This window comes from Hordeum vulgare, chromosome 4H (assembly GCF_904849725.1).
Source record: "Hordeum vulgare subsp. vulgare chromosome 4H, MorexV3_pseudomolecules_assembly, whole genome shotgun sequence".
Lineage (NCBI taxonomy): Eukaryota > Viridiplantae > Streptophyta > Magnoliopsida > Poales > Poaceae > Hordeum > Hordeum vulgare.
The window spans coordinates 564,913,179-564,937,399 of record NC_058521.1 but is presented as its reverse complement, the minus strand read 5'-3'; the positions used below and the strand labels follow the sequence as shown (position 1 = coordinate 564,937,399).

At 46.2% G+C, this 24,221-nt stretch overlaps 1 protein-coding gene across 1 annotated transcript; it reads right to left on the bottom strand.

The window, feature by feature from the left end:
* Positions 1-16,431: 16,431 nt before the first annotated feature.
* Positions 16,432-17,794, bottom strand: LOC123447075 (uncharacterized protein At5g39865-like). The gene has a single exon (XM_045123641.1). It carries the CDS (start codon positions 17,592-17,594, stop codon positions 16,611-16,613), a length of 984 nt encoding a protein of 327 aa, XP_044979576.1. The 5' UTR covers positions 17,595-17,794; the 3' UTR covers positions 16,432-16,610.
* Positions 17,795-24,221: the final 6,427 nt, after the last annotated feature.

Here is a 24,221-nt window from a genome sequence, read left to right as displayed (position 1 = left end):
ATCACGATGCCGGTTCATCATTGATGTGATGGTACCGAAGGCTTCTTCGAAGCCCTTGCATTATAGTAGTGATATTAACATGGCTCCTCAGAGCACAAATATGATGAGCTTGATCCTACCATCTACGAGGATCATGCTACTGTCATGTTGATTAGTAAAGTAGAATCACTGCATTCAGCTTGACCCCATGAGGGTCATGATATTATCATATTGACAAGTAATAATAGAGCATATTATCACAAGCATGTTGATGAGTTAAATAAAGAGTTTACGAAAACCCCGTCGGATGCCACTAATGCCCGAGGGTGATGATGAGTTGGTGATCACTTTTGGTGAAGTGATGCACCGGTGATTTTGGTGTGAGTATGGTTTCGGAAATGGATTAGATTTATGATGTGTCGACCGTCCCAACCTTACCCAGTACGACCACGATACCCCTTTATGGGACGGGGCTTTGTTGATTACTCTGGTCGGTGCTAGCAAAGAGCCACATTACTAGTGGCGGGAGTGATCGGTGTCACTCTCGTGATGGGGTCATGCCAGGTAGGACGACTATGCCATTATTATGAGTTCCAGGCACACCATTGGTCCCTGCATGGTTGATACAGTCCAGAGTCGGTGCTCGTAAGACGTACAACATGTGGGCTGGGTACCAATCGAGTGGATCCCTTTGTCTAGTATCGTCAGGGGAAAGATGATGATCGGGTACTTACCTCGGGTATATGTGATATACCGCGAGTCGTGGATGACACAGAAGTATTCCATTTCTCGTGGGTCCAGCGTACTACCTCTGTAGAGTGTAAACTATTCGAATAGTCGTGTCCACGGTCAAGGACAGTTGGGTGGTGTTGCTTAAACTACGTCCTGAGTTTCCGCATAAACCAAGTGTGTGTGTGTGGTGTTAAAAAGGTGTTATTATAATCATGATAATCACAATAATATGATCAAGTTCGTGACTTGACATATAGGGTAAACCCGGATGGTTTAGCCCTCATTAATACATTGAGGTTATGGCAAGTCCGATGACTTGGCATATAGGGTAAACCCGGATGGTTTAGCCCTCATTAATACATCGAGGTTATGACAAGTCCGATGACTTGGCATACAGGGTGAATCCGGTGTGTTCAACCCTTTACGGATATGTCAATATCTGTAACCTGATATTCACAAGCAATTCTTTAACCTGATGCATATACATGATCATACCACCTCATCGCATTCCACCCAAGATAAATGTCAGTGTTATTCATTACCATTTATGTCATGGGCTGTTTGCGAGTACATTCAAAGTACTCATTGGCTTGCCACTGGTTATGTTATTGACAAGACATGGAAGGACCGGAGTTTGGCGATGAGTACGCCGTCGGAGACGGACCTGCGATCTAGGACGCTTCCGAGTCAGAATGCCTGTTGGTGTAGGCTTGATGGCATGGGCACCGCTTAGCCCTTACGAGTTTCCGCTACTCGATGTATCCCTTTATTTGGCTTTAGGCCTTGCTCTTAAACCCGACCTTCTGGTCATTTGATGTAATAATTTGGTACTTGGATGTAAGACTCTATTATTCAGTATCTGTGTTCAGTGAACATTGATCCTTGGGGTCACTGGGCACAGCGAACTCGACTTGCTAGTCGGGGTCCCCACATTTCGTTTTTGCGGTTGCTAAAGTTTCCCGTTTTAAACCCCTATTTAAAAGGGTTCGTCTTCTTCTTTTCAATAAAAGTCCTTTTATTAAATGTGGGGGCAACCCTTGGGTTTTTATTTTATTTATTTTTCCTTTTGTTTTATTGTAAAACAGAGTCTCATTTTTTTTCTCCTTTAAAAGAGCTTTTATTGTATTCTTTTGTTTAAATGGGGGTTTCATTTTATTCTTAAAAAAAAGGTTTTATTTTTATTCGTTAAAAAAAGCCCAAACTATTTCTTATAGTTGGGGTATTTTTTTTTAAAAAGAGTAAAGGCATTTTTATTTTGTTAAAAACATTTTCTTTTGCGTTTGTTCTCTGTTTTTTTATAAAAGGAAAAAAATCAAAGAGAGGGAGGGAGGAGCTGCCGGCCAGGCCCAAGGCCCAGCCGGATTCACCCTGACCTAGCCAGCCTGGCCTCGTTCCCTCGTGGCCTCGTTCCCCCTGCTGCGCCGTCGTCTGCCTCCCCTCGATCCCCTCTGTTTCTCCCGTGGCCATTCCCTCTTCCCCCGAGCGCCTCCGCGCGCCATGGCGTCGCCCCTGCACCTCCCTGCGCGAGCAGCCCCGTGCGCCGCCTCGCCCCGCGCCCCTCGCAAGCTCGACTCCCCGCGCTACCGCCCGCCGTGCTCCTCCCCGCGCGCTGCCCTCGTCCCGTGGCTCGCCTCCCTTGCCCTCGCCTCGTTGGTCGCCTGCCTGCAGGTCTGCCGCGCCGCCTCGTGCTCCTCGTTGTGCCTTGCCGCCTCCGCGCGCAGCCCCCTCCTCGCGAGCCCTCGCCGCCGTGCTCGCTGCTTCACCCCGCCTCGCTGCTTGCCGAGTCGCCGCCGCCATGGCCTCTCCAGCACCGAGCTCCCTTCGCCGGTAAGCCCCTGCTGCAGCTCGTCATGGCCGGCCCGAGGCCTCTGCGCACCGCCGTCCTGTCATGCTCGCCGGTGCGCCCCCCTGCTCGCTTGCTGCCGAGCCGCCATGGCCAAGGCCTCGACCCCCCTGCCCGTTGCATGCTGATCCCCCTGCTGATGCTAGCAGCTTGCCTGTGCAGCTTGCTGCTGTTGGATGCTGCGAGTGTTGTTGCTGTCACGATAGCTGCTTGACTGCCATGTGTTGTTGTCGGCTTGTAGTTGCTAGGTTGCTGCTCATCGCCTTGCTGTTGTTGTTTTGTGTTGCTTGCCTGTCGAGCTGCTCTGCTGTTGCGTTGCTAAGCTGCTGCTCCTACTGCCGATTGCTGCTTGACGTGCCTTGCTTTGCGTGTAGCTACTGCTAGCTTGTGCTGTGAGCTGTTGCTTAGTTGTTGTAGGTTGCTAGCTGCTAGTGCTAGTAGCTAGTAGATGTAGGTTGCTTGCATGCTAGAAGATGTTGCTAGCTTGTGCCGTAGCTTGTCGTTTCTGCCGCTAGTAGCAGTGGCCTCTGCTCGCCTTTGCTGTGTTGCCGCTTGCATCGCCACGTGCGCCATTCCCCTCCGTCGTGGAACCAACAAGATCACCATGCACAACGACGACCCCGACCATCTTCGGAAACGAGATCGACTACCGACGCCGAAGACCGTGAACCACGACGTCGAGCGAACGACTATCGTCGACGAGACCCGAGGACCACAACGACATCGACTTCCATGACGTCCGCTTCGAACCGATCCGCTACGATTGCACGCTTCGAAGGTATACCGATGGAACGTTGTCGTGACCGTGTTGATGTGATGTATGAGATGAATGTATGTTTGCGTCGTATGTTGCCCGTTGCATGTTGTTCCTCTTTTGTTGTGCCTCGACACATGGGAACCCGGTAACCGGGATCACCCCATCTTTATTTAACGTTCCCGCACACGCTTCCTATACGTTGGCACGATTGCTCGTCGAGTTATCGGGATAGGAACGTTGTCGTGGCATCGTTTCCATCTTGCCACCATAGTTCCCCTTTCGCTCGCTGTGGCGACACTTGTTTCTGTCTCTTCTTGCCGTGGTGTTGATGAACTCTCATGCATGTCGCATTCATGGCATGATATATTGTGTTGCATGCCTCTTGCGTCGTAGCTCCGTTCTAGGTCTCGCGTGTTACCCGACTAGGATGCCACGTAGAAATGTCGCTTCACCCCTTGCCATGTTAACAACAATTAAATATTGCCGTGTAAATAATCAGGAGTGAACTAAGTAATTAATCGTGGAGTTTCGACGATATGTAACCCGTTGCATATCGAGCTTCACTTAATGTGTAGTGTTGTGTGTGGTGAATTGCCATGCCATTCCTTGCATCATTGATCTGATCATGCATCATATTAGGGTTTGCATCATGTCTTGCTTTTGCCGTGGCGAATAATTGTGTTGATTTTTATTTCCGGTTTGCCCGTCTCGATAGAGTTCCGCAAGCGTGTCGGAATGTGAGGACCCGTTCGACTACGTTGGTTCGCCGACTTCTCCGAGTTGTTCTTCTTCCAAGCGGGATCTCACGCAAGATGACCATTTCCCCAGATACCATTACTATCATTGCCATGCTAGTTTTATAGCTTCTATCGATTATGTCTCATTGCCTACCACATGTTAAATATCAGCCTCTCAACAATGCCATGAAAACCTTCAACCTTTTCAACCTAGCAAACCACTGATTGGCTATGTTACTGCTTGCTTAACCCTGTGTTAGCGTTGCTAGTTGCAGGTGCAGTTGCTTCCATGTGAAACATGGGTTCCTTGGCATATCACCATATTAAATGCTATTTAATTTAATGCACCTATATACTTGGTAAAAGGTGGAAGGCTCGGCCTTTCTAGCCTGGTGTTTTGTTCCACCTTTTCCCCCTTAGTTTCCGGCTGTCGGTGTTATGTTCCATAATTGAGCGCTCCTAACACGATCGGGGTTGTTATGGGGACCCCCTTGATAATTCGTTTTAGATTAAAGCTGGTCTGGCAAGGCCCAAAATTGGTACTACATTTTCCTAATCACCTAATAAAATTGCATAGGGACTTTCTGGACCCCAGGATAATTTAATCAACCCCCCGGGCCGGTGCTCCGCACGAGTGTTGGTCCACCCACCTAGCAGTCGGCGGTGCTACCTCGGGGCAACTCGAGGTTTGGCTACCGTCCACTATGCATAGACGGTGTGTCCTGAGAACGAGATACGCGGCTCCTATCGGGTTCGTCGACACACCGGGTGGAATTGCTGGATTAGTATTACCTTTGACGAGATATCTTGTGCATCGGGATTCCGGTGATGCTTTGGGTAATCTCAGAGTTGAGGTTTTGCACTAGGGAATCCGACGAGATCGCGAGCTTCGTGATTGAGGATTTCTATGCGGCTTGTGGTAATTTGTGATGGACTAGTTGGAGCACCCCTGCAGGGTTAAATCTTTCGGAAAGCCGTGCCCACGGTTATGTGGCAACGTGGAAGCTTTGTTTAACACTGGTTCTAGATAACTTGAAGTTAACTTAATTAAAACTTGCCAACTGTGTGCGTAACTATGACTGTCTCTTTCGTGAGTTCCTTCTCCGATCGAGGACACGGTGGGGTTATGTCTGACGTAGGTAGGTGTTCAGGGTCATTCTTTTGATCATGAGTAGTTCACGTCCGCTATGCGTAGATCATCCCCCCTCTTATTTCTTGTACTCGTATGTTTAGCCACCAAATATATGCTTAGCCGCTGCTGCAACCTCACCACTTAACCATACCTCACCCATTAAGCTTTGCTAGTCTTGATACCTTTGGAAATGAGATTGCTGAGTCCCGTGTGGCTCACAGATTACTACAACACCAGTTGCAGGTACAGGTAAAGGTTACTTGACGTGAGCATGTTGATTGTTCATTCGGAGTTGCTTTTCTTCTTCGTCTTCATCGATCTAGGATGGGTTCCAGGCCGGCAGCCTGGGATAGCAAGGATGGACGTCGTTCTTATTTTTCTCGTTTGTTTTCGTCCGTAGTCGGACCCTGCTCTTACTCTAGATGATTATGTAATGTACTGATGTGACTCTGATGTAACTTGTGGCGAGTGTAAGCCAACACTATATATATCTCTTCTTTTCAGTACATGTACTTGTGACGATATCCATTCTTGCGACACGACGAGATGCGCTTCTGTCCCTGACGAGGCCCTCGTGCCAAATTGAGGATAGGGTCGCATCTTGGGCGTGACAAGTTGGTATCAGAGCAGTACCGACCTAGGAGCCCCCTTGATTGATCGAACTTGGCCGAGTCGAGTCTAGTGAAAAAAATACTTTGAGTCTAGTTATATACCAGAGATTAGGATTCTTTTTTCTCCTCTTCTATCCTCTCGTGAGGAATCTTGACGTAATAATTTAATTCTACTCCTCTTCTCACTCAAATTTTTTTTAGGATCACGTGGATATTCTTGAGATCTATATGATGCCGACGTGACGGAGTTCTGTCTTGGTGCCTCCTATCTGCTTTGAGTTTCAGGGGAGTTGAGCTTCAGGAGATTCTTGAGCACATCGTTATCATTCAGATTTCTTAGTATCTCAAAACGAAGGATGTTCGTAATTGCTTCAATATTAGTAGTGGCGAGATAACCCCGATGTCCCTAGTACTGGTGCAGATTGTTCGAGAGTACTGCCATACTTTGTATCGTTGTGATCACGAGGGTCTGTTGTAGATGAAGGTCCGAGATTCTGGTCCTGTGTTGACGGATGTGATACAGGTGACGGGTTAGTATATGAGTTGTGTGATATTACTCCTTGTATCGGTGTACCAGATTGCATGACCAGGTATTTCGAGAATTCATAGGTGGGAATTCAAGTAGTTGCTTATAGGACAATCTTCCAACAAATGCATGATGTTAGGTTGGGGTTCGACATCTAGTGGATTCCTGTCCACGAAAATATCGGACAAAATCTTTCTCATGAGTTTGTGCTCGCTTGATTCATAAGCCTTTCCCTTTGTCTTGTTGATTATGGTAATTCAAGTTGCTTCGATGTCAAGTGGTGATTTCAGATCTTTCCAAGAGGTGTTCTCATAATTTTTAGGTGAATGCAATTCTCTGCTCAATCAGATTGTCTTATCATTTCTTGTCAACCGGAGTCGTCGTGCTAATTCTTTTTCAACCGGTGTGTTTCTCTTCAAGTAATTCTATCCTCTCCAATTTTGCAAGATCATTCTCTCATTTTATTCCGGAGTTCATCTCATCCGTCCCAAGTTGTCTTTGTTTTTCCCTGCCCTCCCGCCCTTTTTCTTCAGTGATTGGATTTCATCCAACTACATTTCATTTCAGTGATGCTTCCGCTATCTCTTCTTTCTTTCGTAACCGGTGATTCATCGTGAAGATTCTCAGGAGCTTCGTGTCATATTTGTTCATTCTTGTCATCTTTACCGGTGAATTTAATTCAGCTATCCGTGTTCATCATATCCTTTTCATCCTTGTAATTCTTCCTATGTTGGAGTTTCTTGTCAACCTATTTTGGTTATTCATTCCTCTTTTTTTCTATCCGGGGTGTTGAAGATATCTCGGAAGTTTCGTGTTTTCAATTCTTTTAAGTATTTCGAGGTTCCCAACCTCATCTAGTTCTCTTCATACCGGTGCAATATCTCTCTTCTAAGCAATCTTTTCTAACGGTCGGTTCTTCGAGTGGGCCCATAACCCACAGGTTTTCCCAGGATTTTGTCTGGCTCTTGTAATCATCCGGAGATCTTTAATTCTTTTCAACTATGACGTAAGTATGATTTTCATCAGTCATATTCCTTCGTCAAGATCTATTTGAATTAGTTCTCATATTGGCTCAACCTTTCATTCTTCATTATTCCAGAGTGTCTCATTAATTCTTGGTGTGTTCCTCATCATCATTCTCAGCTTGCTATTAGAAGGAGTGTCTCTCTCAGTCTTGTTCCATTCTTGTGAAGATTGTCATCTCAGCTTCGTGTTATCCTCTCATTGTTGTCAATCGTTAGTAATCCCTTTCTTGCTATCCGGTGCATTTCTGAGTTGTTTTATTTCTCGTTCCTCCGAAGGCCATCATTTCAGAAGACTTCTTCGTTCTCAGCTTGCAGCTTTCATCCTCAATTCTTCTCCATTGTTGTCTCTTCATTCGTCTCTCGATTATCCGGTGCCTTGTTCAAGTCTTCTCTCAGGCGGCTATTGATCTCTTCATTCTGATATATCTCCATTCATGCATGATTGCCTCATTTGTCTTAATTCTTGCTGGTGGTCGTTTCAAGACTTCTTAAGTTTGGCTTTATCTATCTCTCTTTAATCTTTTCAAGAGGAATAAGTTGTATGTTTAATCCGTTCCTTTTCATCAATTAAACTTGGTGAAGGATTAGCATAACATAATTCTTATTCTTGTTCTTCCTTCTTCCAAGAGATTTCAATTCTTCTTCCGGAGTGGCTCAGGGTTTCAATTCTTTTCTCGTGTGTTTATCTTTATTTTTCCGAAGTTGCAAGTGCTATCAAGTATCTCTTTGTGAGGCTTCATCTAAATCCTGGCAAGGTCATAATCTTATTCTTTTCTACCTTGATATCTTTGCATCATTCATTCGTATACGGAGGTCCTTCTTGGTGGTTCATCAAGGTTTCAATCCATTCTCAAGTGTTCTTCAAGATTCTTGTTGGAGAACCTTAATCATTCTTTCCCTTGCATTTTAGTGCATTTGTTCTTCATTTATCCTTTGAGGTGCTATTGTAGCATTCTTGTTAGTGTAGGAGTTTCGAAGAGTTTTCCTCTCAAGAATGAGATAATTAAACCCACCAATTCTTTGGTCATGAGATATTTCAACCCATGATTTCTTCTTTGAGCTATCTTGGTTTGGACTTCACCTAAAGCTTTTCCTATGGATTGTTGCTATCATGGTGCTTGTCGTTAATCCAAGTTCTCAATTTATCCTCTTGGTGTAAGAATTGTTCATATCTTATTTCTCCCAATTTATCTGTGGTTCTTTTAGTGGTTGTTTGTCACCTCATATTTGTTGAGACGATTTTCATAAGCCCACTACTATCTTGTTCTTTTCGTTGTTGGTTTTCCAACTACTCCATCTATTCTTCTATCCGGAGGCTCTTCAATTCTATCGTGATGATAGTTGTCATTCCTTTCTTCATTCTCTTCTTCCGCTTGAGCTAGTTCCTATTCTATTGTTCCACAGGCTTTGTGATGTTGCTCTTTTGGGTCTATCATCTTGTTCTATCAAGATCATGGTGTTCCCTTGTTCTATTTACTTGTTTGTTGTGAATATTGTCTATTTCTTCCACCTTTTCGATTTTTTTGTCCCGTTTTCCAACCGAAGTGCTGCCGAAATTTTCCGTGAATTCTTGTTTCTTTCTCTTATCATTCCTCATCTCTTTGCAACCTTCAAGGTTCGTTGGTTTCACTCGTTTGTCAAAGAAGCGACTAATTTTTACCTCTTGTTCTTTCTCATCCTCTCCCCATTTCATTCTTGGATCTCGGGGCGAGATCCTCCGGCAGTGTAGGAGAGTTGTGACAGCCCGAGACCGACGCTCCACAAGATTCCCCTTTATTTCCGTTTCCGTCGTGTGCTTATTTTTATTTTTTGCATCATCATGTAGTTTGCATCATCGCATCATGCATGGCATCTTGCATCGTCTGTCGCGTGTGGTGTATTGAGTGTTGTGCTTCGAGTGATCACCGAGACGTAGAGCGATAGTAGTTCTCCCCCTCTCCCCTCTTATTTCGTTTTTGCGGTTGCTAAAGTTTCCCGTTTTAAACCCCTATTTAAAAGGGTTCGTCTTCTTCTTTTCAATAAAACTCCTTTTATTAAATGTGGGGGCAACCCTTGGGTTTTTATTTTATTTATTTTTCCATTTGTTTTATTTTAAAACAGAGTCTCATTTTTTTATTTTCTCCTTTAAAAGAGCTTTTATTTTATTCTTTTGTTTAAATGGGGGTTTCATTTTATTCTTAAAAAAAGGTTTTATTTTTATTCGTTAAAAAAATCCCAAACTATTTCTTATAGTTGGGGTATTATTTAAAAAAAGAGTAAAGGCATTTTTATTTTGTTAAAAATATTTTCTTTTGCGTTTGTTCTCTATTTTTTTATAAAAGGAAAAAAAATCAAAGAGAGGGAGGGAGGAGCTGCCGGCCAGGCCCAAGGCCCAGCCGGATTCACCCTGACCTAGCCAGCCTGGCCTCGTTCCCTCGTGGCCTCGTTCCCCCCGCTGCGCCGTCGTCTGCCTCCCCTCGATCCCCTCTGTTTCTCCCGTGGCCATCCCCTCTTCCCCTGAGCGCCCCCGCGCGCCATGGCGTCGCCTGTGCACATCCCTGCGCCAGCAGCCCCGTGCGCCGCCTGGCCCCGCGCCCCTCGCAAGCTCGCCTCCCCGCGCGTCGCCCTCGTCCCATGGCTCGCCTCCCTTGCCCTCGCCTCATTGGCCGCCCGCCTGCAGGTCTGCCGCGCCGCCTCGTGCTCCTCGCTGCGCCTCGCTGCCTCCGCGCGCAGCCCCCTCCTCGCGAGCCCTCGCCGCCGTGCTCGCTGCTTCGCCCCGCCTCGCCGCCTCGCTGCTTGCCGAGTCGCCGCCGCCATGGCCTCTCCAGCGCCGAGCTCCCTTCGCCGGTAAGCCCCTGCTGCAGCTCACCATGGCCGGCCCGAGGCCTCTGCGCGCCGCCGTCCTGCCGTGCTCGCCGGTGCGCCCCCCCTCCTCGCTTGTTGCCGAGCCACCATGGCCAAGGTCTCGACCCCCCTGCCCGTTGCATGTTGATCCCCCTGCTGATGCTAGCAGCTTGCTGCTGCCTGATGCTGCGAGTGCTGTTGCTGTCACGATAGCTGCTTGCCTGCCATGTGTTGCTGTCGGCTTGTAGTTGCTAGGTTGCTGCTCATCGCCTTGTTGTTGTTGTTTTGTGTTGCTTGCCTGCCGAGCCGCTCTCCTGTTGCGTTGCTAAGTTGCTGCTCCTATTGCCGATTGCTGCTTGCCGTGCCTTGCTTTGCTTGTAGCTGCTGCTAGCTTGTGTTGTGAGTTGTTGCTTAGTTATTGTAGGTTGCTAGCTGCTAGTGCTAGTTGCTAGTAGATGTAGGTTGCTTGCATGCTAGAAGATGTTGCTAGCTTGTGCCGTAGCTTGCCGTTGCTGCCACTAGTAGCAGTGGCCTCTGCTCGCCTTTGCTGTGTTGCGGCTTGCGTCGCCGCGTGCGCCGTTCCCCTCCGTCGTGGAACCGACAAGATCACCGTGTACAACGACGACCCCGACCATCTTCGGAAACGAGATCGACTACCGACGCCGAAGACCGTGAACCACGACGCCGAGCGAACGACTACCGTCGACGAGACCCGAGGACCACAACGACCTCGACTTCCATGACGTCCGCTTCGAACCAATCCGCTACGATTGCAGGCTTCGAAGGTATACCGATGGAACGTTGTCGTGACCGTGTTGATGTGATGTATGAGATGAATGTATGTTTGCGTCGTATGTTCACGTTGCACGTTGTTCCTCTTTTGTTGTGCCTCGACACATGGGAACCCGGTAACCGGGATCACCCCATCTTTATTTAACGTTACCGCACACGCTTCCTATACGTTGGCACGATTGCTCGTCGAGTTATCGGGATAGGAAGGTTGTCGTGGCATCGTTTCCGTCTTGCCTCCATAGTTCCCTTTCGCTCGCCGTGGCGACACTTGTTTCTGTCTCTTCTTGTCGTGGTGTTGATGAACTCTCATGCATGTCGCATTCATGGCATGATATATTGTGTTGCATGCCTCTTGCGTCGTAGCTCCGTTCTAGGTCTCGCGTGTTACCCGACTCGGATGCCACCTAGAAACGTCGCTTCACCCCTTGCCATGTTAACAACAATTAAATATTGCCGTGTAAATAATCGGGAGTGAACTAAGTAATTAATCGTGGAGTTTCGACGATATGTAACCCGTTGCATATCGAGCTTCACTTAATGTGTAGTGTTGTGTGTGGTGAATTGCCATGCCATCCCTTGCATCATTGATCTGATCATGCATCATATTAGGGTTTGCATCATGTCTTGCTTTTGCCGTGGCGAATATTTGTGTTGATTTTTGTTTCCGGTTTGCCCGTCTCGATAGAGTTCCGCAAGCGTGTCGGAATGTAAGGACCCGTTCGACTACGTTGGTTCGCTGACTTCTCCGAGTTGTTCTTCTTCCAAGCGGGATCTCAGGCAAGATGACCATTTCCCCAGATACCATTACTATCATTGCCATGCTAGTTTTATCGCTTCTATCGATTATGTCTCGTTGCCTACCACATGTTAAATATGAGCCTCTCAACAATGCCATGAAAACCTTCAACCTTTTCAACCTAGCAAACCACTGATTAGCTATGTTACTGCTTGCTTAACCCTGTGTTAGCATTGCTAGTTGCAGGTGCAGTTGCTTCCATGTGAAACATGGGTTCCTTGGCATATCACCATATTAAATGCTATTTAATTTAATGCACCTATATACTTGGTAAAAGGTGGAAGGCTCGGCCTTTCTAGCCTGGTGTTTTGTTCCACCTTTGCCCCCTTAGTTTCCGGCTGCCGATGTTATGTTCCATAATTGAGCACTCCTAACACGATCGGGGTTGTTATGGGGACCCCCTTGATAATTCGTTTTAGATTAAAGCTGGTCTGGCAAGGCCCAACATTGGTACTACATTTTCCTAATCACCTAATAAAATTGCATAGGGACTTTCTGGACCCCAGGATAATTTAATCAACCCCCCGGGCCGGTGCTCCGCACGAGTGTTGGTCCACCCACCTAGCAGTCGGCGGTGCTACCTCGGGGCAACTCGAGGTTTGGCTACCGTCCACTATGCATAGACGGTGTGTCCTGAGAACGAGATACGCGGCTCCTATCGGGTTCGTCGACACACCGGGTGGAATTGCTGGATTAGTATTACCTTTGACGAGATATCTTGTGCATCGGGATTCCGGTGATGTTTTGGGTAATCTCAGAGTTGAGGTTTTCCACTAGGGAATCCGACGAGATCGCGAGCTTCGTGATTGAGGATTTCTATGCGGCTTGTGGTAATTTGTGATGGACTAGTTGGAGCACCCTTGCAGGGTTAAATCTTTCGGAAAGCCGTGCCCACGGTTATGTGGCAACGTGGAAGCTTTGTTTAACACTGGTTCTAGATAACTTGAAGTTAACTTAATTAAAACTTGCCAACTGTGTGCGTAACTATGACTGTCTCTTTCGTGAGTTCCTTCTCCGATCGAGGACACGGTGGGGTTATGTCTGACGTAGGTAGGTGTTCAGGGTCATTCTTTTGATCATGAGTAGTTCACGTCCGCTATGCGTAGATCATCCCCCCTCTTATTTCTTGTACTCGTATGTTTAGCCACCAAATATATGCTTAGCCGCTGCTGCAACCTCACCACTTAACCATACCTCACCCATTAAGCTTTGCTAGTCTTGATACCTTTGGAAATGAGATTGTTGAGTCCCGTGTGGCTCACAGATTACTACAACACCAGTTGCAGGTACAGGTAAAGGTTACTTGACGCGAGCGCATTGATTGTTCATTTGGAGTTGCTTCTTCTTCTTCGTCTTCATCGATCTAGGATGGGTTCCAGGCCGGCAGCCTGGGATAGCAAGGATGGACGTCGTTCTTATTTTTCTCGTTTGTTTTCGTCCGTAGTCGGACCCTGCTCTTACTCTTGATGATTATGTAATGTACTGATGTGACTCTGATGTAACTTGTGGCGAGTTTAACCCAACTCTATATATATCTCTTCTTTTCAGTACATGTACTTGTGACGATATCCATTCTTGCGACACGACGAGATGCGCTTCTATCCCTGACGAGGCCCTCGTGCCAAATTGAGGATAGGGTCGCATCTTGGGCGTGACAGGGACCTCCCTAGATACCACCTCCCGGTCCCCTCGGCTGCAGGGGGAGGTGAATAGGGCAAGCTGGTCCTGCTTTCAGCCATATTGTCTAGCTGGGAATCCCCCTCCGAAATTTGATCAGTGGGGAAGCCTCGCTGCGGGCTGTAATGCGGAGTATAATCCTAATTAGAGACGTAGCAATTAGAGGGAACGCATATTCGGACATTATGTACATACCTTTTGACTCGGGGTTTCACCCTGAGGGTCCTTCAAGGGACCGGTTCCTCATTTGCCGACTCCTCATCCGAGTCCGGAATGTCGGCGAACAGGGCCATAGAGGCCCTGCATGGCTCCTTCGAAGCAATAGGAGCTTGATCTCCCTTGGCGTCTTCAGATGCCGCTCTCTTTTTGGTATGGGAGGAGTCACTTACCTCCTCCTCATTTTCCTCCTCCTCTCCCTCCATGTGGGAGGGAGACAGTGTCTCTTCGGACTTAGTGTCCGGGGGACCCTTCGATCGAAGACCCTCCCGGATCTTCTTCTTCCCCTCCTTTTGTTCCTCCTTCTCGGTCGGAGCCGTATACGGCTTCTCGGCCAGCATGGCCGCCAGCACAGGGGTCATGACATCCTGGGGCAAAGGCGTCGGACAGTTAATCCGTCCGGATTTCTTCAACCAGATCTGCGGGTATTGGGGGAGGGAGAGGCAAGTGCCTTGTTAAAAAGGAAGGGTTAAAGGTTAAACAATTATGTAAAAACATTATCGATCCCGCAGGATTAAGGAGGGAAAGGCCTTCGTCCTCCTTCTCCTCACGCCAAGTCTTTTGCTACTTGAATGGAGCCTTCCACGGATTCTCAAGTGTGGTGCGGAAAAAGCTCCGTACCAGTCGAGTCGGAGTGTCCGAATTATCCGGATCATATTCCCACATCGGGATGGGCCGGTACTGGCACGGGAGACGATCGTGATGCAGCATCACCTGTACCACGTTGGTGAGGTCGATTTTCTCCATTGGATCGGAGATCCTCTTCGTGAGCTCCTTCACATCCATGGCCTTCCCTTCTTTAGGACTGGGGATAACCTGGTCGTTCTCCAGCGCACGATGGGCTATGTTCTCTGGAAGATAGCCGCAGCTCTTCAGCTCCAAAATGTCATTTTCAGAGACGGAGGAGACTTCCCACTTGCCCTTGGAGCCGGCGCTGGCCATTTCCAGACTGGTGAGGGGATTCGAGAGCTCGAGAGGAAAAGGAGAGCTAGGGCGCTGGAGCTTAGGAAGTAGGGAATGGCGATGGTGAGCGAGATTTGAGCTGCGTGAAGAGGCCGAGGTGACGGTTTTTACCTTTTATAACTCAGCAGAATGCCGAAGGCCTCGCAGTTGTGGGTGGGATAAACCCAAACTATAAACCATATCCCTCGAAAAGGGGGCACGATCTCCATGGTGGGACGTGCCAATAAAATGGTCTGGAGTTGCTCGTTCAAAAAAAACGGGTCGTGGCCAACTGTGGCCTTTCGAATTAGGAAAGATGTCGCTCGTTGTTAAACGGTAGGCCTACGGATAAAAATTTATATATTTTTTATGTGTTTAAAGGAGAAGGAATCATTGAGATTCGAACTATCTTTGGTTAAATAAAAAAAGAGGAACTCGTCTCGCAAGCCAGAGCACACGTGACGTCATCAATGGAGGAGGATTTCGGCATTGAAGGCTAATCCGAGGGCTACTGATGGAGTCCGGGATTAGGGGGTCCTTTGGCTACCTACTTGTCCTTATGGGCCGGACTCTCTGGCATGTTCGTACGTTGGTAGAAGTATCGGATTCGTGATGGACTGTCCTGAAGACTTGGCGTGTAATCCAAGGAGATGTAATATTCAGCATATTCCTTCTACGTTTTAACCGACTTTGTGTAAACCCTGACACCCGTGGCATCTATATAAGCCAGGGGTCACAGTTCCTAGGATACATCAAACTCATTACGATTAGGGTTTAGACCACAACATCAATCTCGCAATAGATCAACTCTGTATTCTGTAGTATCCCATCAATAACAAGAAGAGCAAGACGTAGGGTTTTATCTCCATTATGAGGGTTCGAACCTGGGTAAAACACCGTCTTCACCGTTCCTTGTTATCCATCGACCCTTGATCCATAGTTCAGACCCCCTATTCGAGATCAGCCGGTTTTGACACCGACAACCGGCCCCAAGATTTTCACGACGTCGAGTAAATTGACCTCGTGTCGTGTGGGTGAAGAGATTGCTCTCAATGTTGGTGCACCAAGGCTATTTTGGCAATGTTGATAAGGGAGCAATATCGAAGACGCCACGGTGATTAAGGTAGTTGGCTCTTCTCCAGTATGTGTGTTCACGCGCATGCGTGCACGTGTGTGTGCGTGCGTGTGCGCACGCGAGAGAGAAAGAGATTGCCTCCGCTGATTTATTGCTATGAATTTGAAGCTCTGGTGGTGGGGTCTGGTGGCTTACGATTAATCGATTATGGGCAACAAATGGTTGGTTCGGTGATCTTCTACTGCGTGAGATGTTCTCTTGTTTGGAAAAAACCCTCTCAAAGGCGAGGGACCGGCCCTGCCTTATCCCCGTCATCCGATCCGATGCATATACTCTGAAATTACTACTCCAAACAAGGCTTGTCCATTTCAACTGAACTTGTGACCGCATCCCTACTGGATGATGATTGATCTAGAAGCTAGGGGCTTTGTATCTAGTACTATTGCATTGGGAATTTTCAGCTGGAGCACCTTGTTTTGCTCCAATTGTCCTGATCTTGTGGCTCACTTTGTAGTACAGTTTGTAGTATCTCTTTTCTCAAAAGGGGGCTACGATGCGGCGCCGGCTTTGAACAGAGACCGCTTGCGTGCGCTACGCGCCTACAATAAGTTAAAGCTAGAACCTAAAACTAGCAGCAAGTTGGGCGGTCAGCCGGACGCGTAAAGGAAACGGTCGACTGCCGCTGTGGCCGGCAAGAACTATCTGAATTTCTCTTGTGGAACATTTGGCTCAATTCAAATCACATCAGGAACAGCGGACACACCTGAATCAAGCATGCAGTGTTGGTATCTCTACTCACTGAATCGCAGACATACACGAAGAAACAACAAGCGCGTCACCGCACCGTCGATCACGCGAAAAACACGCACGCACCATCATGCATTCACAAAATCACAAGGGCTGAGCACCACATCCAAAATGGCGCGCCGGCAAAACTCCGCAACGTCTCATGAGCAGCAGCAGACGGAGCACCTCACGATGCCATTCTCGTTGCACTCTGTGCACCGCCGGAACCCCGAGCCGCCGTCGTCCGTCCCTTCACCGTCCTCTACGTCCTCTTCGTCCACGTACACCTTGCAGCTACCGGAGCACGCCTCGCAGAGCACGAACCGGGCGTCCCCGCATGCTTCGCACGCGCCGGGGGGCCCGCTCTCGCATCCGGCGAGCCTCGCGGCCAGCTCTCCTGTCTCGTGCAGCCGCTTCAGCTCTTCCGCGTTGCCTACGAGCTCCCCGTCCACGAACAGGCTCGGCAGGGTCGGCGCGGCCGGCGCCCAGCACTTGGCGAGGGCGCCGGCCCTGAGGCCGAGGAGGCCGTGGAGCTCGTCGCGGAAGCCGCGGTGCATGGACACGTCCCGCTCGTCGATGCGCACGCCGTAGCCCTTGAGGATGGCGCGCGCCAGGGAGCAGTCCTCGTGCGTGGCGCGCACGCCGCGCAGCGACGTGAAGTAGAGCACGGCCTTACGCGGCGGCGCCTTCGCCTTGCTCGCCATCTCGTCGTCGTTCACGGGAGGCATCCTCATGGGCAGCGGCGTGACCTTGGATGACGCGGCGAACTCCTGCTGTGCCGCGGCGGCGATCGGGAACGAGAAGGAGTGGCGCCCGAACGGCGCGGCCATCAACGGCGAGTGCTCCTCCAGGCCGGCCATGAGCGCCCACGCGTCGATGTCCTCGGGCTCGTTGGGCGGCGTCATGGTCGGCGTGCGCGGCACCAGCCTCCTGGGCGCGCGCGCGCCGGCCTCAGCGGCCACCTCTGGCCCACGCAGCCCGGCGGCCTTGTCGACCTCGAGGGACCCGAGCGTGGACGACGTGAGCCGCACGAGGTGGACGCCGGCGTCGAAGCGGGCGGGGAACGACTGGCAGCGCGGCAGCGGGAGCGGCGACGGGCAGTACCGGAGGTCATGCCGAGCTTGCCTCGAGGTGGTGCACCCCATGATGGCTATGGCAGTGCCAAATGGCCGGGCAACGTGAGGAGTAGGCGTGTGTGACCGTGTATGATCACTGGCCAGGAGCGGTGCTGCTTTTGAGGGGTTCTAAGTAGCAGTGGATGGATTGAGCTGGACGCTAATCTTTAGGGATTGAGGTTTAGGATCTTACATATGGCATTGGGGAGACAAAACTAGCACGCGGGAGATGATAAGTGATGACTGATGAGATTTACTACTGGGCAAGTGCGACTTAGTTTATGTAGCTTGTCCTAGAAAGGATGACCATAATATATATTTTGCTCTCGAAACATCCTTTTATGAAAGTAATGGTCTTTGGAACATTCACGCTTTGGAGTTTGGACATTTGGAGCCAAGTTCGGATGTTTGTGGTCCAGTTCATGGATCATGAGTGGGTGTAATATTCATTCTGTTGATTTTGTTTGAACTTTGTTGGTGGTACCATCGGCATTCAAGTTGTTTGTCTGCATCAAAATGCAGGCTATTTTATATGGTTAATTAGGACCTAATGGAAATTGTGGATGGTTGCACACTCTACTTTTGTAAACCCATGCAATAACTCTACCAACGAAAAGAAAAAAAGAGTAGTAAAACATACCGCTAGTAGAAGCAATGTTGACTGCGGCATTGGTTATAGCTTTCGATTTCTTTCTTCGTTTGCATCACCGTTCACCTGTCCCCCTTGATTCTAGGGCCATGTTCACGGGGCACTACCTTTGGAGCCTCTCTTTTGTTGCACTTGCACACAAACAGATATAGGCTTGCAACTTTAGGACCAAGCTAAAGGTTTGCGGATAAAAATAATTCTAAAGTAAGCAAATGATTGGATGGAGCCATCGGCTATGGGAGGACAAAATCATTAAATAAGCTAGCAAAAAAAGTAGAGGGGGGGGGGGGGGGGTTAACGACATTTTCGATAAATAAAATATATTAATATTGTGAAGATAACCATTACATCCAGCCTCTCCACCAAAAAGATATCTAAAAACATCATGATGCATATATCCAAGAAATAAAAATAAGAAGAGAGAAATATAAATCAAAGACCCAACCCCAATCTCGTTTTAACTTTTTTCACAGGGATAACAACCCCAACCTCTACATCATTAGATGCACAAAGACACATTTTATTGATTATTTTATGATCTCAAGCAAGTCCAGCATCAAATCGGCCTACAGAAAAATAAAGATCGAGGCCACCCAAGGATCTCCCCCGATACAAGATCACCACAATCCTACCGAAAATCCTAGTTCATGTGACCGAGTTAAAAAAATGTGCTACTCATAGACAAAGCATTTAAAAACAGGATTGGTATGCGTATGCCGGTATTGACAACTTCAACCAAAGGTTAAACCTGGGTTTTTCATCACCGAAGCCAAGCTTTGAACCACCACCTTCACCAAGGACAAAACGCTCGCACATCGACCTTTGCTTGGTCTAGCGAAAAGGGAAGATCTTGTGTTTTCGTTCAGAGCAAAGACATATAATGCCATGAATTAATTTAGAAAAGTTCATGATTCTGGTAAAACAATGCCATGAATTTGAAAAAAATTCAAAATTTCAAAGTTGTTCGCAAATATAAAAATGGTCACGATTTAAATATGCATGCATAAAAAAGAAGAAGAAAAATAAAACAGGAAAATGAAAAGGGAAAATTTAATCGAACGATTGGCAAAGCAATCACCGAAACTGCTGAAAAATGGAGAAAGAAAGAAGAAGAAAAACGTTAACTGTGCTATTCTGTGCGATTTGGGGCTTTATGCTCAAGGCGTATAATAAGATTTGCCAGACGTCATCCAGGCCCATACATGATTGCTATTAGGTTGCTTATGTACATTTTGTTTAGGCGCGTCTATACCTCGCTTCACGCGAATCAAATCAAGAAGAAAAAGAATGTCACAAATGAATGTGCCGGCCCGTGAGGTGTTTATCCAGACCTAGTGGAACACACCGAACAACTAAAAATGGAGTACCGGTGTTTGAATCATGGTTGCTTCACTAGGAGCAGCTGGTGCTAGCCATCCCAGCAAGCGGATGGCACATGTTGGAGTAACAGATCAAGGAAACATGACACAAACTGTGGATCAAACTTTATATAAAAGCATTGTAAAATTTTATGTAGAAACATGACACGAACTGTGAATCAAAATTTATGTAACCAAGCATTTGAAAAAATAATGTTAATATGTACTGAGAAAATGTTTCTCGTGTATACAAAAAATGTATACAGAAAAATACAAATGTGTATTACAAGTTGATCATGTATTTAAAAAATCTTAATCAAGAATTTGAAAAAACATAGTCAAGCATTTCAAATTGTATATTAAGAAATGTTGACTGTGTATTAAAAAATAGTTAATCGTGTATTTTAAATATGTTAATGAAGCGTTTAAAAATATTAAATGTGTATAGAAACAATGTTGATCTTGTATTAAAAAATCATAATCTTGTATTGGAAAAAATGTCTAAAAATGTTAAATGTGCATAGAACAATATTGAACATGTATTAAAAATGTTAATATTGTGTTTGAAAATTGTTAATCAAGCATTTGAAAATTATTTAATGTGTATAGACAAAATGTGAACATGTATTAGAAAAATGTTAATCTTGTATTTGGAAAATGATTATCATGAATTTGAAAAAATATCAATTATGTATAAAAAATTTATTGACCATCTATTAAAAAATGTAGATTTGGTATTCGAAAAATGTTCCTCAAGCATTTGAAAAAATGTTAAATCTGTATAACAGAAATGTTGACCATGTATTCAAAGGATGTAAATATGGTGTTTTAAAATGTTACTCAAGCATTTGAAAAGCTGATAAATGTGTGTAGAAAACAGTTCAACACATATTCAAAAAATGAAGTTGTGGTATTTGAAAAATGTAACACAAGCATTTGGAAAATTTTAAATGTGTATGGAAATAATATTGACCATATATTAAAAATGAATCTTCTATAATCAAACATTTGAAAAAATTTAAATATATACTGAAAAATGTTGACCATGTATTCAACAAATATTAATATTGTACTTGAGAAATATAAGAGGTGTATTAAAAAATATATTACATATACACTGTAAATGTTAGAGAAGAAGAAAAAAGAGAAACCCAATGAATAACGAGAAAAAAATAAGAGAAAAAGGAAAAAAAAGGAAAAAAGGCTAGGAAAAAAAAGAAAAAACAGAGAAATCAAAAGAAAGATGTAGATCAATGCTACCTCTTGAGCTTGCGTTGATTTTCCCTTTAAGAGAAAAGGTGAACAACGAAGTAGATAAGTATTTTTTTTCAGTTTGTTGAGAACCAAGGTATCAATCCAGTAGGAGGAACAAGCAAGACCCCAATCTCTGAACCTACACAAACAATCAAACACTTGCCCCCAACACTAAAAAGGGGTTGTCAATACCTTCAAAGTTATTTGCAAAGATGAGATCTGATAGAGATTGATATAAAATATTGATTGATGTGAAAGTAAAACTAAAGTAAATAAATAGTAGCAAAATATTTTTGGTATTTTTGGTTTATAGATCTAAAAATATAATATGGAAAATAGACCCGGGGGGCATAGGTTTCACTAGAGGCTTTTCTCATAAAGGAAAATAATACGCTGGGTGAACAAATTACTGTTGAGCAAATGATAGAAAAGCGAATAATCATGAAGATATCTACGACAATGATTATGTATATAGGCATCACGTCCGTATCAAGTAGACCAAAACGATAATGCATCTACTACTATTACTCCACACATTGACCGATTCATGCCTCCATCTAGAGTATTTAGTTTATGAAGAACAAAGTAACACATTAAGTAAGATGACATGATGTAGAGGGATAAACTCAAGCAATATGATAAAAAACCCTATCTTTTTATCCTCGATGGCAACAATACAATACATGCCTCGCTACCCCTATTGTCACTGGGTGAGGACACCGCAGGATTGAACCCAAAACTAAACACTTCTTCCATTGCAACAATTACCAATCTAGTTGGCCAAACCAAACCAATAATTCAAAGAGACTTGCAAAGATATAAAATCATGCATAAGAATTCAAAAGATACTCAGATAATATTCATAGATAATCCGAATATAAACACACCGCAAAAAAGTATTACATCAGATAGATCTCCATGAGGATCATGAAGAACATGATATTGAAGATCATAGAGAGAGAAGAAGCCATTTAGCTACTAGCTATGGACCCGTAGGTGTGTGGTGAACAATGTTGGAATTATGCCCTAGAGGCAATAATAAATATAGTTATTATTATAATTCCTGTATCAAGATAATCGTTTATTATCAATGCTATAATTGTATTGAATGAAGACTCATTTACATGTGTGGATACATAGACAAAACACTGTCCCTAGCAAGCCTCTAGTTGGCTAGCCAGTTGATCAAAGATAGTCACTGTCTTCTGATTATGAACAAGGTGTTGTTGCTTGATAACTGGATCACGTCAATAGGAGAATCACGTGATGGACTAGACCCAAACTAATAGACGTAGCATGTTGATCGTGTCATTTTGTTGCTACTGTTTTCTGCGTGTCAAGTATTTGTTCCGATGACCATGAGATCATATAACTCACTAACACCGGAGGAATACTTTGTGTGTATCAAATGTCGCAACGTAACTGGGTGACTATAAAGATGCTCTACAGGTATCTCCGAAGGTGTTCGTTGAGTTAGTATGGATCAAGACTGGGACTTGTCACTCCGTGTGATGGAGAGGTATCTCAGGGCCCACTCGGTAATACAACATCACACACAAGCCTTGCAAGCAATGTAACTTAGTGTAAGTTGCGGGATCTTGTATTACGGAACGAGTAAAGAGACTTGCCGGTAAACGAGATTGAAATAGGTATGCGGATACTGACGATCGAATCTCGGGCAAGTAACATACCGAAGGACAAAGGGAATGACATACGGGATTATATGAATCCTTGGCACTGAGGTTCAAACGATAAGATCTTCGTAGAATATGTAGGATCCAATATGGGCATCCAGGTCCCGCTATTGGATATTGACCGAGGAGTCTCTCGGGTCATGTCTACATAGTTCTCGAACCCGCAGGGTCTGCACACTTAAGGTTCGACGTTGTTTTATGCGTATTTGAGTTATATGGTTGGTTACCGAATGTTGTTCGGAGTCCCGGATGAGATCACGGACGTCATGAGGGTTTCCGAAATGGTCCGGAAACGAAGATTGATATATAGGATGACCTCATTTGATTACCGGAAGGTTTTTGGAGTTACCGGGAATGTACCGGGAATGACGAATGGGTTCCGGGAGTTCACCGGGGGGGCAACCCACCCCGGGGAAGCCCATAGGCCTTGAGGGTGGCGCACCAGCCCTTAGTGGGCTGGTGGGACAGCCCAAAAGGGCCCTATGTGCATTGGAAGAAAAATCAAAGAGAAAGAAAAAAAAGAGGAGGTGGGAAGGGAAGGAAGGACTCCCACCCACCAAACCAAGTCCAACTCGGTTTGGGGGGGAGACCTTCCCCCCTTGGCTCGGCCGACCCCCTTGGGGCTCCTTGAGCCCCAAGGCAAGGTCCCCTCTCTCCCACCTATATATACGGAGGTTTTAGGGCTGATTTGAGACGACTTTTCCACGGCAGCCCGACCACATACCTCCACGGTTTTTCCTCTAGATCGCGTTTCTGCGGAGCTCGGGCGGAGCCCTCCTGAGACGAGATCATCACCAACCTCCGGAGCGCCGTCACGCTGCCGGAGAACTCTTCTACCTCTCCATCTCTATTGCTGGATCAAGAAGGCCGAGATCATCGTCGAGCTGTACGTGTGCTGAACGCGGAGGTGCCGTCCGTTCGGTACTAGATCGTGGGACTGATCACGAGATTGTTCGCGGGGCGGATCGAGGGACGTGAGGACGTTCCACTACATCAACCGCGTTCACTAACGCTTCTGCTGTACGGTCTACAAGGGTACGTAGATCACTCATCCCCTCTCGTAGATGGACATCACCATGATAGGTCTTCGTACGCGTAGGAAATTTTTTGTTTCCCATGCGACGTTCCCCAACAAACAACTCACGCTTCATCGGAGGGGCAATGGAGTTGATGTAGATGCCCTCCGTGATCAAATCTCTCTCCGGCAGATTACCGGAAAAGGCTCCCAGAATGGACCTCCCGGGAACAGAGGCTCCCGACGGTGTAAAAGTATTTTTGTGGCTCTTTTTGGCGATATGAGAATATTTGGGAATTTATAGGACACGAATTAGGGTTAGGAGACCTCCAGGGGCCCACAAGCCACGGGGCGTGGCCACCCCACCAAGGCACGCCCTGCAGGCTTGTGGCCTCCCGGCAACTGCCTTTCCCCCTACTCCAAGTCTGTTGCGTGTCTTCTAGTCCAAGAAAAATATTTCCGAAGATTTTATTCCATTTGGACTCAGTTTAATATTCCTTATCTGCAATATTCAAAACATGGGAAAAATAGAAACTGCCACTAGGCTCTAGATTAATAGGTTAGTCCCAAAAATAATTAAAAAACAGCATATAAATGCAAATAAAACATCCAAAATATATAATATAATAGCATGCAACAATCAAAATTTGTAGATACGGAGACGTATCACCATCCCCAAGCTTAATT

Bases quoted from the DNA above. Each gene is read 5' to 3' on its own strand.
- LOC123447075 (XM_045123641.1), bottom strand. From the start codon at position 17,594: ATGGGGTGCACCACCTCGAGGCAAGCTCGGCATGACCTCCGGTACTGC.